At 44.1% G+C, this 16,097-nt stretch overlaps 1 protein-coding gene across 8 annotated transcripts in view; it reads right to left on the minus strand.

Moving 5' to 3' along the window:
• Positions 1–10,591, minus strand: part of SUN1 (Sad1 and UNC84 domain containing 1) — a 28,942-nt gene extending 18,351 nt beyond the window's left edge. For 3 of the 8 annotated variants that reach the window (XM_058035156.1, XM_058035154.1, XM_058035153.1), the window contains exons 1-2: positions 8,511–8,712; positions 3,890–3,986 (exon numbers count right to left, since the gene is read on the minus strand). In XM_058035156.1, the coding sequence (XP_057891139.1) occupies positions 3,890–3,966 (77 nt within the window). In that variant the 5' untranslated portion in view covers positions 3,967–3,986; positions 8,511–8,712. Of the gene's footprint in view, positions 1–3,889; positions 3,987–8,510; positions 8,715–10,497 lie in introns of those variants that run through there. The other 5 variants (XM_058035152.1, XM_058035150.1, XM_058035151.1 and 2 more) reach the window with 4 other exon arrangements.
• Between the last annotated feature and the right edge of the window lie 5,506 nt (positions 10,592–16,097).

A 16,097-nucleotide genomic window follows, 5' to 3' on the forward strand; every position in this document is an offset into this window, starting at 1 on the left:
GGCACGTGCAGGGCAACCCTGTGCAAGGCAGGAAAGAGCCTCAGCACAACTTAACAAACCCTGCATATACACTAAATACATTAGGCTAGGCTTGTTAATCCTTGCCTTCATTTGGCTGGAAAAGAGAGAAGAAATAACATGTTTTCTCATGTACTCAACCAATTGTAGACTAAAGAGATTAATTTTTAGTTTTCAAAAATGCTAAACAAAAATAATACTCTGACAGATATGAAGAGAATATGGGTTAAATGTGGCTCCTCCTGCTGTTATTCTGAAAGGGTCAGAGCCACAAGAGTTTTCTATTGAGTCCCTCCCTAAACAGTTGTTTCAGAACTCAGTTTTGCTATTTACATTTGCCACTATGCATTTGCCTTTCCTCATCTTCACCCCACGTTTCTTACAGACACTCAATTCACAAGAACACAAAGTACACAGAACAAGCTGACAGCTGTGACCAGCCTCAATTTGTTTCTGTTTATGAACACTTGCTGTTACCAAGTATCTCAATGAGCAGTTATATCAACGTGGGTTGAATAAATAGTTAAAAGTTGAGCTCTACTATCTAAAAAAACCTAACAAATCATCATGGAATCTTCTTCACAAAAGGAGCTTGTCTCTCACTTATGCAGGGTAATAATTCTCTTCACATTATCAGTCCTCTGGCAGCAGGACAGTACCTAGAAGTCTCCTAACTTGCCATCTCACTTCCCATGCTCTGGAATGCAGCCTTTTTTCTTCCACAGAAAAGACTACAGTAAATAAAAAAACCCAAACCACTGCCCTTTCTTTCAAGGGCCAGAAATGAACCTGTGCCTTGATGCCCTGCTATGCAATTTGTGCAGCTAACCAAGAAACACCTAAAGGTGGGATGCAATAGCCCACACCCCTGGGTAACCTCTGCTAACAGGGAGGGCTGGTTCCCTCCCCAAACAGCTCCCATGGCTGCTGGCAGAGCTGGTGACTGCATCTAATCTTACATTTCCAGCTTCTTGATAACTCCTTCACATGAGCTTCTACAGAGTAAGAATGTCCTAGACTTCAGGTCATTTTTCAAGTAAGGAGAATGAGAATGAGGCCTGCCAATTTCAGCATGCCTATAGCTCGTCTGAAGGACCTCAGGAGTCATTTGTTTGTAAATACTCCTTGGAATGGAATGGGCAGTGATGTTCTTGACTATCCTGGATAACAGGCACATGCAATACACCCAGAGAACTACAACTGAACAGACATCTCCTAACATGGACAGACATACAGGCAATACAAAAACATTCACAGGCCTCCTAACCAGGGGGCAATGCTTACATTAAGTGACCAAGGACGCTACCTTGAATTGTTTAGTTATTTCTTCAGTCAGACTCAGAACATACTTAAAAACCTCAAAGGATTTTATTCAATTACTGTGCAGAAAATTACATCCCAGTTGAATGCTCTGACACAGAAAATCAAACCAAATTCTTATTGATTTAACCCATATTTGTGAGAAGTGTTAAAGCCACCCAAACTGACAACACAATTCAAAGGATGATGGTGACTAAAAAGAAAGATCAGTCATAAGAGTGGGGTGTAAATTGCATGTTGACAGGTGGGTGAGATTCACAAGTTTGACTTGCATTTGGAGGAGGATAAAGATTATTTAGGTATCTCAGTTAAATGCTTTTCTGATTTGGGCTGGAGGAGTAGAAGCACAAAGTAGAAGCACTATAGCTATGAACACACAGTGATTCCAGTGAGTATTAATATAAGTTCTATTAATAAATCATAGCCAACTCTATTAATAGCTTTGTGGTATCAAACTTCACTGTACTGCTTCCTGCAGGGCTACATCCCAAGCCAATTTCTTTAAAGAAAAGATTCTGTAAAAATTGAATTGTCAAAGGCAGAATAAATCAGATTAGAATATAAGCAAAACAAACACAGGTGAGGGGTAAGAAAGAACAAATTTCAACATGAAAATATTTCTGATTAGCAATTTCCTCAGATCTTCAAATATTGTTTGACCCAGAGGAGGAAGAGCTACAATAACAGATGTCATTCTGCACATACAGAGCAAGCAGAGGCACAGCAAGAGTCTGCACAAGAGACTGTGGTTTACTGTCTTGACACCCTGAAAGCACTGTCACATCACTGTGCCAGATAGTTTGCTCCCATTATTTTAACATTTGGGGCTTCACACAATTCTAAAGAAAGAGCTTGCCAATTCTTCTTTTCTACACAAGGAAGAATTGCAATTAATTAATTTCAACCTAGTTTAGCTATACTGCCCTTCCTTAATTGTTATGAAACTTCATCTTACCCACCTCTATCCATTTCTATGGATATGCCATAGAAATAGTTTAACACAGTGAAATGGCAAGCTGGAAAGTTTCAAGACATATAACCCCGGCACAACTTCTCAGTTTTGCAAAGCATTCTTCATTTATGCAGCAAGACAAACACTCAGTTGTCCCCTAAATAAACCCCAAAGTCATAATTAAATATCCTCCAGATGTCCAACAGGATTTATAATTCTGCATCTTCCTTTCTCCTTGCCCACTGTTTCACTGGTTGAGAATTTTGCACAAGAACACCACAGGAGCGTAACCTGTCAGGAGCTACAGTATTTCAGCCAATCTCCAGGGTACATTTGCAACACAAAGGTAACTATACTCAGTAATACAGAAGTGAAACTGCTGCTGGATACAAGGCATGTAGATCACATTTCATTGCCCAGCACGCTTTTCTTGAAATTAGAAAACCCACTTGTACATAACCAACATTTTACCAATAGTTTTTCGTAAAATTCAGGCAAAATTGCAATTGAATTGATGCAACACAAAATATTGTCACATTTGCAACACTAAAATGTTACATTTGCAACACTATTGACATTAGGCTATAGCTAAAAAAAAAAAAAAAGAAGAAGCCATGATCCCCAAGAGAAAATGTAAATGCACTGTTTTGGAGCACACAAAAGAAGAGAATTAACTCAGTAATCTCTTAATGCCACAGTTTTGCCAACTTCTGTTTTATTGGCAAGTAGCCAAGTATTCTCCTATCTCTATAATGGATTTTAGTAACAACACATAATAATGATGTACACAGGAATAGAAAAGTAAATCTCATACTGCATTCTAACAAACAATCATTTTTTAAAACTTAGAATTAGCTAAACCAATAACTCAGATCCCTGATATACTTTGAAGCAGGTATAGATCTCAACAGCAGGAAAAGCTCAATAGATTAGAACAGCATCAACCTGCTTCATTAATAGAAAAAAACTCAAAATAGCATCACAACACTTATTCTGAATACATAATACAAAAACTACCAAACACTACAGTTAGTTTCTAGAAAACTGAAGTGATTTAAGCAAAACAAAAGAAACAAGAAAAAAACAAGATCATTACAAGATACAAAAAAAATACAAGGAAAAGCAAGTTGATTAGATATTAGGCATATTCAGATTTTACATTCACCCAACAAGCAGCTTTGCTAAAAGAAGTAATCAATATTTCCTTCCAGCCAAGTCCCACACTAGCGGCAACGAGTGTGCAAAAATCAGTGGTGTAAAGTGAAAGCGGTCCCAAGCACAAAAGAAAGCACACACCAAAGTTACAAGACACAAAACATGGAAGAATTTGGAGGACTTCTACATTTATAGAAATCCAGCAGCAGTTGTAACTAGGCGGAATCAAGTTATTCATAGCAACAAATAAACACTGAGTCATTATCTTAGTCATTGTCCTGTTAGTTCAACATTTCTTTCCTCCAGTTAGGACACAGCATTTCAAACCAGATTAGAAAAAGCCCACTTCTTCAAAGAAGTCAGCTACTTACCATGAAAGCTCAACTCTCCAGTTAGCAACATTGAGAACAGACAGTTTGGCTACAAGAAGAAAAGGGTTCTCACCTGAGAGCATATGTATAGCCAGTGTTCTCTGGCAGACATTGGGGAGGGGTGTACGTGTGTAGACGTGAAAAGTCCATGGTGACAGTTTCAAATCATACTGTAAAAGGTGAAAATAAAGCAATGCAATGACTTAAAGTTGCATAAAGTCAATCAAGGAGCCCTTGCACTGTTCAGCCTGTGTTATTATTAAGCATTGAATAAAAGAGCTATTACCAGAAACATGGAGCTCTCAGTGGTGGAGTAGTACTGCTGCTAGTGCCACGTATCCTTTATCATTACTGCAGGAAGCTCAGGGTATTTCTGGCTGGGACCTTCTTTGTGATACTCTGCTTTCAGCTGCTTCCAAGTTCCCTGGCTCAGTTATGAGCCAAACTCTTATCACAACCAAATTACAACACTTCTACAGGAACTATGTTATGCTGGTATCCCCTAAAGAAGCTAAGTATAAAAATCTAAAGAACCAGGCAGCCATGATTCAGAGATCTCCTCAAAATGTGTTTTGCTTTGAGTGCCCTCTGAGCAAGGCACAGGCTGCTCTGTGCACCAACTGTGGATAATGCAGATGAAACTTGAGAAAGTTTTTACATATAGTCAAATCATTTTACTGTAGCACTTTTGAATACTATCCCCTAAGCAGCGAGGGAGTATCCTTCATCTCACATAATTTATTCCTGTCATTAAAACACCGAATACACACCCTAGCAAAAGTGACATGAGTCAAAGTGCAAAGTGACTCATAGGTTGGAATTAGGCACATTTTCCAGAGTGCCATCCACTTCCAAAAAAACAAACCCAAAGCCAAAACTAACAAATCAAAACCACCCAAGTGACATTTGTAAAACTTTCCATAGGGTCTTTGAAAGGTATTATAGCTTTCAGAAGAAAATAAAAACTGATGTTGTCGTATCAACAAACTTGTAGAGCTGCAGGGGTGACTACTTGTGGTACTATGAACAATTTTGACTTTCAAAGTATTGGCAAAAACCCTTCAGCCCACCTCAATTTTATTAGTCAAGTAAAATTTTTAATTTTGCAGAAAAGATTCTTGGATATAGCTGATTTGTAGTTAACAAACAGGGATCTGGCTATTCTGGATTTGCATGGTTAGCAAGGCAGAATCCTGGCTACTTGCAGATTATCTATGGCTCCTGTTTCAACAGCAGTGAAAGATATTCCACACATCTGTGATGACATATCTGAACCAGGATAAAAATATCCCCAGCTAGTTTTCATAATCATAACATCAACAAGCATCTCATTTTGGAGATGCACTTTCCTATGCTGAAATATGAGTTTTTATTTTGTACAGCTACATATGCATCAGAAATGGGGACAAAAAGCAGGTACAGGCAAAAGCAGCTCAAAAGCAATCTGTACATGTAACATTAAAATGCTCTTAGTCAGTCTACCTGCAGTCTCCAAATCCTGAGGTCAGTAAGGCAGGAGGGTATTTCCATGACTGAAGACTTAAAAATATTAAAACTTCCGGGCCTAAGCATTGGAGCTTCCTGAATCCAAGCACCTCCCATGCAAAGTGGAGTTAAAGAAAAATAAGGTCTCCTGCTATTTACTTTTTTTTATATTCTAGAAAACACATTTCCATTAAGTGATCCTCTACATTCACTCCATTTGCCCCAGAGCCAGAATGTTTTCACTAACTTGTATATAAATTTATTGTTTGTTTACAGGAAGCTTAAATCAGTAGTGCGGAAGTATTAGCAAAGCAGCCTCATTCTTTTGCTAGAATGAGCAGCAAATTCTGTTGGAATATGTAACAACTGCTGCCTTACTTTATCAACAAACAGGAGCTCAATTTAGCACATAGGAAATGGGGACCAGAGAGCAATGGCTCGCCAGGAACAGAAGTGGAAATACTGTGAATTTCAAGATGAGGAATGCTGATAACATCAGAGAGCACTTGTATTAAAAAATAGCAAAACAGGTTTTTCAGACATATGCCTACTGAAGCTGAAAACTATGATTAAGGTTGATCTGTTTGAATTGGTTCATGCCAATAAAGATTTTTAACCCTCAAGGTAGAAAAACCTTGTTCAGTTTCCACTGGAGTCGATGCGCGTGCTTAGCACGCATTTCACCATAAAAACTATTTTTTAACTGGCAACTCAGTAGCTAATCCTTCTGACACCCAACAGTATTTTCCCACATGGAAAGCTCAGCTATGCCAGTGAGCTTTGAGCAGCTCCCCAGCTCCTCCCTGTCTGCACTGCCCATATGGGCAGGGCAACGGCTGAGTTTGAAAAACAACACATTGGCTCACTTTCTGCCCTGTTCTTTTCCCCTTCACCACCAGTTCTCTCTACTTGATTTCCGAATAAACCAAATGCTACAACATAAACAGTATTTCTTATTTGATAAGGTTTTAATTGTATCATTAAGTTATTATAGATAAAAGATGTGCTTGACAAAGGCAGTGCAAACTGCAAAGCCTCAAAGGTACTCAGGCGCAGCTCTATGAATAGCTGGGTCTCACAGCACCCAGCTCCCCAGTGAGGATATCAGGTTTGACATCTAAACACCACACTTAGAAATCACTCCTGGAAGATTCAGGGGCTTGGTTTGATTCACTGCTTGTCTGATGCTCTAAAATTAATTCTGACTCAGGAGGAAAAATCTCTACTCAATTTTTCATGGCAACAAAACAGGCTTAACTGACTTAAGAATTTGAAAGTCATCTTCAGAGATGGCCACCACCATTTGCAAAACTGGGCATTTAGAATTTACTATGAAACTGGATTTTTTTTAGGCCTGACTTTTACTTCAACTGCTTAATCTTAGTTATTCACCTCTTCAAAACAAATGATCAACCCAATTTATTTAGAAATATTCTACATCTGTATTACAAAACAGACACAGGGTGGGTGTAGGACATTGACTCACTCTAATTTGTTCACTTGTGTTTAACAGCACTCCACCTTACACGTATAATCTTCTGATTTATGAAACTTTCATACACAACTGGAACAGAAAGAGACATGCTAACAAAATATTTGAAAATCTTAAATCACAAAACTTGGCAGAGAACCTGAGAGGTAAGCACTGTATTTAGTTCCAGTTTGAACACTTCTGGGTGCCCAACACCTTTCTGCTTTAGTACCACACATCTGTCTGGACTCAGTTTCATGCAGACTTTTAGTCTCAGCTTTGAGGCAGATTACCAGGCCCAAACTCTAAAAGACTTTTTCCCTTTTGTAGAAGCCCACAAACATCTACTTCTAATACTAAGGTAAGTATAGTGCAAGAACCAAGCCTGTAGTTGTATAAAAGCCCAGTAATAAGAGCACTTTGATAAGACAGTGAATTGCAGAGAAGCACACAGTTCCACTGGCATGCCTCAGCTTACAAGCCAACATTGAAGTTCCTGCAGAGGGGACAGCTGGACTATTTGCCTTTTTTTGGGAAGCAGACACAACAGTCATCCTAAGCACCATCTCTCCCTTGCAATTAAACTGAATCTGTGTTACAATAAATCAGCACAGCAGAAGGGCAGGAGAAGACAGATTGTGACTCTGTCAGGAACTCCTGCAATCAGTGCAGCAGAATTTACCTGCACACAAGGCCTTTGGCTGTCTCCTAAGGACTTTGAAGCTTCTGAGTGACATGAGGCTGCACCACTAATTCAAAAAAAGCTTATCTGACAGTCACTTATCACAATCAGGCAGCCTCAACAAAGTCCTAGCACCATGGCAGAAGGTTCCTGCCTTCCAGGAAAGATGATGAAATGCTCCAGGAGAGGCCTTTTCGAACAGAAGCATCACAAGGCAGGGGGAGCAGCACCAAACCCTGACCGTGCACTACAAACACCTCACAGGGACAGAGCAAACCCTCACTGATGGTTTTTGGGGTACACAGACTTTTACCAGCATACTGTCCAGGCAGTTCCTCATGAAAACCTTTGTAACAAAGGAAGTGGTAAATTGTCATTTCACAAAAGGGACCCTGGCAGAGTAGAAATATTCACCAAAGTCTGTTAGACAATGAGAACATTGCCAAGACAGCATGTCTTATTATTCTTTGTTACAAGGGATAAAAAAAATGATACAATAAAGTCTTAGATATTGGTAGCACTGCTTCAAATAGAACCTTTAGTACCCTCACATTTTAAAGCCAAGTAAGTTTAAGTCACTATGACTTAACACATTTGATGCCACATATGTAAACAGATTTAGGCAAACTATCAATAACAATGAAACTGGAACATGCAAACTCCATCAGTTTCTGAGAGCAACCCATCTTTTACTTGCAATTTCAGTTATTTCATTCTATTATTCAGAATAACCAATAAAATCACTGGTTTTGGTTAAAGAACCAAAAGTATATATACTCCACAAAGGATGTTTCATCATAGCAAGTTAATTACTGATTTAAACAGGCTGAAAAGCAAAGAGCTCCAAGCTAAATCACCATTTTATTAAAACACACATTCACAAAACATTATTATTCCTTTAAAAGAGCAACCTAAGAGCAAACAAACAAAAAAACCCCGCAAGTAACAAAACCGATATTTGACACCATTCGTTACCATTGAGCATTACGGCACAGATCCCCAAACACAGGTGCAAAACACAGGTTCATCACAACACCGCACGTTCACATCGTGTACCTCTCGAAACGCTTTTTAAAGGGAGGGCTGACAGAAACCAGCTCCGCATTCAGGCGCGGTGAGAGCAGCAGCCAGCCCCGCGTTCAGGCGCGGTGAGAGCAGCAGCGTGCCGGTTCATTGTTTACGCGCAGGGCCCCGCAGAGCGGCTCAGAGCCCGGCCCGCTCGCAGCGGGGCCTGGCCGGGCCCTGCGGCCGCGCTCCGCCATCCGCCCGGGCCGGGCTCGGGGCGCGCTGCCCGGCGGGCGGCACACGCCGAGACATCGAGCCCAAAATGGCTCCCGGCCCCAACAAAGCCCGCCCGGCCCCCGCGCTCCCCGTCACTCGCCGAGTTTGAATTCACTGGAGGCGGCGGCCCGGCCAACCCCGCCGCCTTAACCCCTGCGGCTCCGCTCCCCAGCCCGCCGGCGCACAACAAAAGGCGTGTTTTATTTAACCTCGCCCGTCACCCGCCCGATTAAACAGCCCCGGTATCTGCGATCAAATTAAACCCCCACCTCTTACTCTTTATAAGCGACACCGGAATGCCTAAACGTCCACGCCTTATAAGCACCGAATTACAAGCAGTCAAGCACCGCAGATTTAAGGGTCTCCAAACGCCACCACATTTACTAATAGAGCAATGTAAAAAGCCTGCTAAGCGTGCCAATAAAACCCTCCGTCCAGCTCGCTCACGACGAAAAACACCCTGCAAATCACTTCCACAACATTGCTATGAAAATCAGCGACTAGTAATTCACCCCCATATGTAAAAGCAAGAATTAGACATTAAGATTCACTGGGAAAGTCAACAGAAGCATTAGGCTGGAATAGTCAGTTGCAAAGAAATGAAACAGAAACATTAAAAAAAAATTAGCAAATATTGGACTTCCTTTTTGCGTAATGTTAAACTGAAAACCAGATGGTGAGATGGGGGGGCCTGCGAATGCTGCAGAGACCCGGAATTTGCTGGCTAATATGTTCCTTCCCTATAATATATTATAAACAATATATTTATAAAATGTATTTTATTTTAACATAGTACAATGTTAAATAAGGCAACGTAAAATAAGGAACGCAAAATAAGGCAAACCAGATACTTTTTCTTCCCAGCAGATCTAAAACTTACTGGAACTGTCAGAAAACAGGTGCTGTCTCCAGTGTTCCTGACACTTCTACCCCTACGGTCATGGAAGGGCAGCCAAACGTGAACATGGCATGAGGAACTCAGCACTGTCACCTCAAAAGGAGCACAGCACTAAAATAGCACATTTTGCTGTAAAAACACGAGCAGTCACTCACTCGGCGAGCGATGCCAAACTCTTCCACAGTAAATCCGTCTGTTAAACTACACTTTCCTCACAGAAGCAGCTGCCCTGAGGTGACAGCCGGGGGGCAGCGAGGACAGGTCTGTCTACCTGTGCTAGCCAGAGCAGAGCACGGCACCCATCACAGCACGTTACCTTTGCACCAAGGCTCGGCAGCGGCGGCGAGCGCCGGCACCACCGCGCACTTATCAGCTCTTTCACAAACAGGGCAGAAAGCTGCAGGTTAGAGCTTCTTCTAACAAGGAAACCCTCCAGGTGCCAGGCCCAGAGGGACCGCGGTAGCTGATGTTCCTCTCTCCTCCCAGCCAACAGCGCCGACCGACAGAACTCCGGGCTACCCAGGGGTCAGCGCCCGCCCCACGACTCCAGCCCGCGGCGCCTCACGCCCGCTGCCTGCTCAGCGCCGCTGCCCGAGCCAGGGACACCGATCCCCCGCTCGGGGGAGGCCGCACACCCGAGACACCGCGCCCCGGGGGCTCCCACGCGGGCGGGCGGCCGCCACACGCGGCCCCGGCCCGGCGGGAAGCGGCGGCGGGCGGGCCGGGGCGGGGGCGGGCGGGGGACGGGTGAGCGCGGGCGGGGGGCGGTTGGCAACGGCCGGGGCGTTCAGCCCCGCGCTCCGGGGGCGGCCGGGGGAGCGCGGCCCGGCCCTGCGCGACGAGGAGAGCCGCGGCGGGGGTTACCTGGTGCCGGTGCAGCGAGGGAAAGGCAGAGCCGGAGGCGGCGGCAGTCAGCGGCGGCGGCGGCTGAGATTGCCCGGGCCCCGCCCGCTTTGCCGGGGCCGCCGGGAGCCCCCGCCCCGCCCGCGCGGCGCGTGCCGGCAGCGCCCCCTCAGCGCCCGCCCCGCGTGGCCCCTCACACACGGGCACGGGGCTCCTCCTCCTCGGGCCCCTCGCACACGGGCACGGGGCTCCGCTCCGCCTCGGGCCCCTCGCACACGGGCACGGGGCTCCTCCGCCTCGGGCCCCTCGCACACGGGCACGGGGCTCCGCTCCGCCTCGGGCCCCTCACACACGGGCACGGGGCTCCTCCTCCTCGGGCCCCTCGCACACGGGCACGGGGCTCCGCTCCGCCTCGGGCCCCTCGCACACGGGCACGGGGCTCCGCTCCGCCTCTGCCTCCTCCTCCTCCTCAGACCCCGCTCCGGCGCTGCCCCCGCCACGGCCGCCTCCTGCCTCGCCTCCCCCCTCCGCAAAATGGAGCTGTGGGAGTTTCTGGAGCGAGCAGTGGAGAGGCGAGGAGTTAACTCAGATTTTCACTCTGTTGCTTGACTCACTGACTTTCCCTCCCAGTGTTTCCACTGTTTCCTTCCTACCCGGCCTTTTTGGGATTTTCCTTCTCTTTGATTCTCCCTCCTCCTCCGCTAAGACTTTGGCACAGCACACCCGGTGGGACTGAAGCGCCTCGGCTCCGTGTGGTGCCCGACCCAATATCACCATCGGGCCACAGATACCTCCGGACAGCCACACGGAAAAGAAATCAGAGAATGCTTCGGCTTGGAGCTGACCTTTAAGCCTATCTAGTTCCAACTCCCCTGCACTGAGCAGGGACACCTCCCACTACACCAGGTTCCTCCAAGCCCTGTCCAGCCTGGCCTTGAACTTTTCCAGGAATGGGGCTGGTTCTTGGCAGAGAAGAAACAAGCCCCATTGTTCAAACACTCGGGGAACGTATGCAAATACATTCCATGTAAACCCTGTGCCTGAGTGACTTTTTTTAAGCCTTCAGTCTCCACAGTTCTCTTGCGGGCCCAGCTGGCAGGGATGGTGCAATGTCAGTGAATAGAATAAAGAATTTGTCACTTGGGAAAGGCTAACCAGGCCATAAGTTGTTGTTTACTTGTATGTGAGAGAAATGACTCAGCTTGTTGTGAAAGACTGGCTAATAAATATGTAATTATCAAATAATCCAAATGTTTGGATACAAAATGAGAGAAGGCCGCTAATCCTTAAGAAACAGAAAATGCAAGATAAACACATTCACTTAAGGTATTAGCTGATATTATTGTAGCACTGATTTTGGGCAATTCCTGTTTCTTTTAGAAGTGCTTTGCTCCAGCTATGTGTCAGTTTTAAGACGCTGCAGCCAAAGCTGAGCTGACCCCAGTGACACTTGGAAGCCAGCGTCTGGTTTGGTCAGATGGGCAGCCCTGCACCAGTCTCCTCCTCCCTGCATATATGAATGGTTTGCAGAATCAGTTTTCTGGCCACTCCTTCTCTTTCTGTACTTACTCCACACATGTTTTCCTGTCTTAAGAGTAGATAATATTTAAAAGCTTAAGATACTCAGGGCAAAATCACCTCTTAGTTTAAATATCCTTGAAATTCCTTGGTGGTGTGAGGCCAGGCCCTCTGAGGGGTGATTCCCACCCTGTTCCCTGGAGCCCAGGCAGGGCAGGCAGGACTCAACTCTGGCAGGACAAGGCATGTCATTCTCCCAGGGCACTGCCAGCTTCCCAGGCTGCTCTGACTTGTCCTGAGCAGTTGTTTTTCCATCACAACCAGGCCAAGAGGCTGGATGGAGGATGATGGCTGAAGCTCAGTTTTCCCTCCATTTCACAGCTATAAGAGGCAATAGAACTTGTTTTAAGTTTCCACGATTTAAGGGAAACTTGGTCAGATGTCCTGGTTTTGTTAAAACAAGCAGTGTACAGGGAGTTAATTTTTCCACATTTCAGAAGAAACTGCTCTGAGGCAAACAAAAATTCCTTCAAGATTTCTCAGCCTCAAACAAATTCTGAATGTAAAGTGGGCTGACAATTTAATTGGCTAAGTTGAAGTGTATAGAGAAAAATGGTCAGTAAGAAGAAAATTTGACCATATTAAAAATGTTCAATTTTTAACATTGTAGAGGGCAGTTAAGAATTTAGAGAAAAAGAGCTTTCTTAACTGACACCAGGTATGGGGAAACTGCAATACAGGGCCAAACCAATCCAAGGACGATATTTCTCTAGTTTTCCCTTCCCTTCCCTTCCCTTCCCTTCCCTTCCCTTCCCTTCCCTTCCCTTCCCTTCCCTTCCCTTCCCTTCCCTTCCCTTCCCTTCCCTTCCCTTCCCTTCCCTTCCCTTCCCTTCCCTTCCCTTCCCTTCCCTTCCCTTCCCTTCCCTTCCCTTCCCTTCCCCCCACATTATTTCTCCCTTCCCACTATGATTCCCATTCCCAGTGCTCTCCTGCAGTCACACCTAGCAAATCTCTTGTGCTCCACATTCTGCTCCTTGCTATCAAAAGGGGCAAATCCTCATTCTGCCAAATGTGGCAGAAACCAGTGCAGCCAGGTGTTTCTGACTGGTGGTACTGGGCATGGCATGCTGCTGCACAGGATGGGACTGGTGACCTTGGCTGGGCAGATCATAATACATATGTAGTAGTATGAAAATCACCTGAGATATCTGTAAATCTGATTTCCTGCTCATTAAAGAAAAGGTTTCTCACCACCTGCATCCCTCTATGGTTAAGCTCAGCGGGGCCCTTTCCCCACACCCCCCAGCCAAAGGCAGTGGGTGCTGCATCCAGAGCAGTTGGGTTATCAGGTGAAGGGGGTGCAGAGCACTTCAGATCAGTTTTGTCCCTGGATCTCCGTGGTCCTGCCTTACAGGGATTTCAGACATTAACAAGAAAAGCCGATTACACCCAAGGCAGGCAGGCAGAGCAGCCGCTCTCCTCACAGCTCTCATCTGCTGCTTCAGCTCAGCTCCTGCTTCTCTTGGGGATTGATCCCAGTAAATGGACACAAGCTTGTTAACTGTAATTTTTGTTGATCCTTCAGATGCCTAATAATGAAGATTTTTTCATTTATTTTTCTTTCTCTCTTTTTAAAACATGGTTAGAGATTCACATGGAGGGCTGAGACAGAGCAGTCCATGATGTATCCAGCAGGACCAGCTCTGATCCACTCTTCTAGCAAACAGCTGCTCACCTTCCCTTGCAGGGATCCTAGCACAGATTCTGCAGATGAAACAGAGGCTTGGCTGCTCTCAAGCCACCAGTTGGCTTTCCAAAGCCAAGATGTTCCTTTATTTCTGGGGCAGTGCTCTGGTGTGTTTGTGTGGTGCAGACAAGGGGCTTCCCCCAGCAAGATAAAGCCTGTGCAATAGCCCATCAGAACTCTTACCTTTCTATATAGAACTATTATAGTACCATTTACTTATAATAAATAAATAAATAAATAAATAAATAAATAACTTCTACCATAATGACATAAATACCTGTTTTGGTTATACTGTAGTATAACTGCATAGTTTTATCATAGTCTTATGTAGTAAAACAGTACTATGGACTATACTAATTCTTTCTGGTTTCTATTGGTTTTAACTTATTATACCTTAATAGCTAAATTTCTCTGTGTAGAGATTAGATTAGAGCTGTGATCTGTTATTACAGCCTATAATAACTTTGCAGTTGGAGCTGGAGGTCAGTGTCTGGGAGCAGGCTGCTGACACAAGCAGAGAGGTGCATTAGGGCACCTTCCTGTGGGCTCACATGACCCTGCAGGGCTGGACACCTGCAGAGAGTCTGCAATCTGCCAGAGAGTTCCTGGAAATCTGCACATTGCCTGGATGGACTCACATGGAGGAGAAGTGGATGGATCTGGAACACACCTAACCACCAGCCTCTCCTAAAATGCTCTCTGATGTAGACCCTGTCTCAAAGTTTGGTTATCTCATTTGTCAGTGCCCTCTCAATGTCTAATTAATTCAATCTATGCAAAGTAGTTACCAAATATATAAAAGATTCTATATTCAGTTAGACAAATGCATGCACTTACCTAAAAACCTCTGTTTTGCTGAGAATCCAAGTCCCAGGATCCTGCACAGCAGATCTTCTGGCTTACAGGGACGAAGACAGAGGCCCAGCTGCTCGTCACAGGAAGGGCAGGGCTAAAGGCTGCTTATCTAAAGTGCCTGAAAGTTTGAGATAACAGCTCTGCTCCCCAAAATTGCCTTAGCTTAAAAGTGACGTAATGCATATAGTGCCAGTGACATTCTGTAATGTACACTAATTAAATCTAGAAAATATAAGAGCTGATCTGGCCAAACAGGAAAAAAAACCTAAAACATTTTAGTTGAGTTCCTACTGGTCCAGTAAAAGATTGAAGATGAAAGTTGAGTCTCAAAGAAAATACTTTAAAATCCAGACTCATAAACCATCCACAGGAGACTCAGTAAATTTTTGTTTTTAAAGGGATTTAAGAAATTTGGGTTATATAAGTTGAAATACAGTAAATTACGAGCAAGGTTAGCACATTGTCAAGTCCTACACCCAGAAGACCTAATAAAAGGATGTAGTGGCAGATCCCCAGTTTGTCACACACACACAAGATCAAGCTGATGTTTAGCATGTCTCTAGAAGGACTATTAGAATTTTCATTTTAACAAGCTCTCCTGGCTCTGAAGAAAAAGCTGGTTTGTTGGATAATGTGGAGATTTTTCTTTGCGAGGCATCCCACAACGGACTGCTCTGAAAGATAACAAAATGTTCAACATATGGAGGAAAAAATTATTCCCAGCCTGCTGAAGATATCAAGCTTGATGAATACTTCAGCTCTTACTATTTGTGTGCCAGCTTTAGAACATCTTGAAAAACTTTGACCAGATTCCATGTCAACCACGAATGTTCTCTTCTCTCATCCCACATTTGAAGTTGGGTTTGCAAACATCTCTGCTTTAGATCACAAGAGTAATTAAAAGCACTTGACCAACATTTGTACTGCAGCTATCATGAGGCTGTTAATCAGTGGTAAAGAATCTACATTTTGTCAACATAAAAAGCTAAAAATATCATGCCTGTAGTAGTATCATTAAGTAGGATTTAATTAGGGGACTTTCAAGGGAACTTCACCATAAGAACTGAGTGCTTGCTGCTGAAGTCAAACTTTAGGTTGTATTGCAGGAACCTGCTGCTTTGCAGTGCTTTGAAAGGCTATTTTGAGAACAAGGTCTCTGTTAGCACAGTCTATTTTCAGTCTAATTTAATTGGCTTTTTAATAATTGATTAGACTAAGGAAACAATTTCATGGAACCACAGAATAGTCAGGCTGGAAGAGGCCTCTGGAGATGCTCTATGTAGTCCCACTCCTGCCCAACAGGCTCAGGCAGAACAGGTTTCTCAGAGCTGCATCAAGTCAGATTTTGAATATATCCAAAGATGGAGACTCCACCTCTTCACTCTATTTAATGTTTTCTAGGGACTCTTTACTTCACTCACATTGCCTTATTATATAAATTTATATTTTCTATATATATTGCCGTGTAAGAATTTTAGCTGTCCCTCCATTTAGTGAATTA

Source organism: Melospiza georgiana, chromosome 16 (assembly GCF_028018845.1).
Source record: "Melospiza georgiana isolate bMelGeo1 chromosome 16, bMelGeo1.pri, whole genome shotgun sequence".
Taxonomy (NCBI): domain Eukaryota; kingdom Metazoa; phylum Chordata; class Aves; order Passeriformes; family Passerellidae; genus Melospiza; species Melospiza georgiana.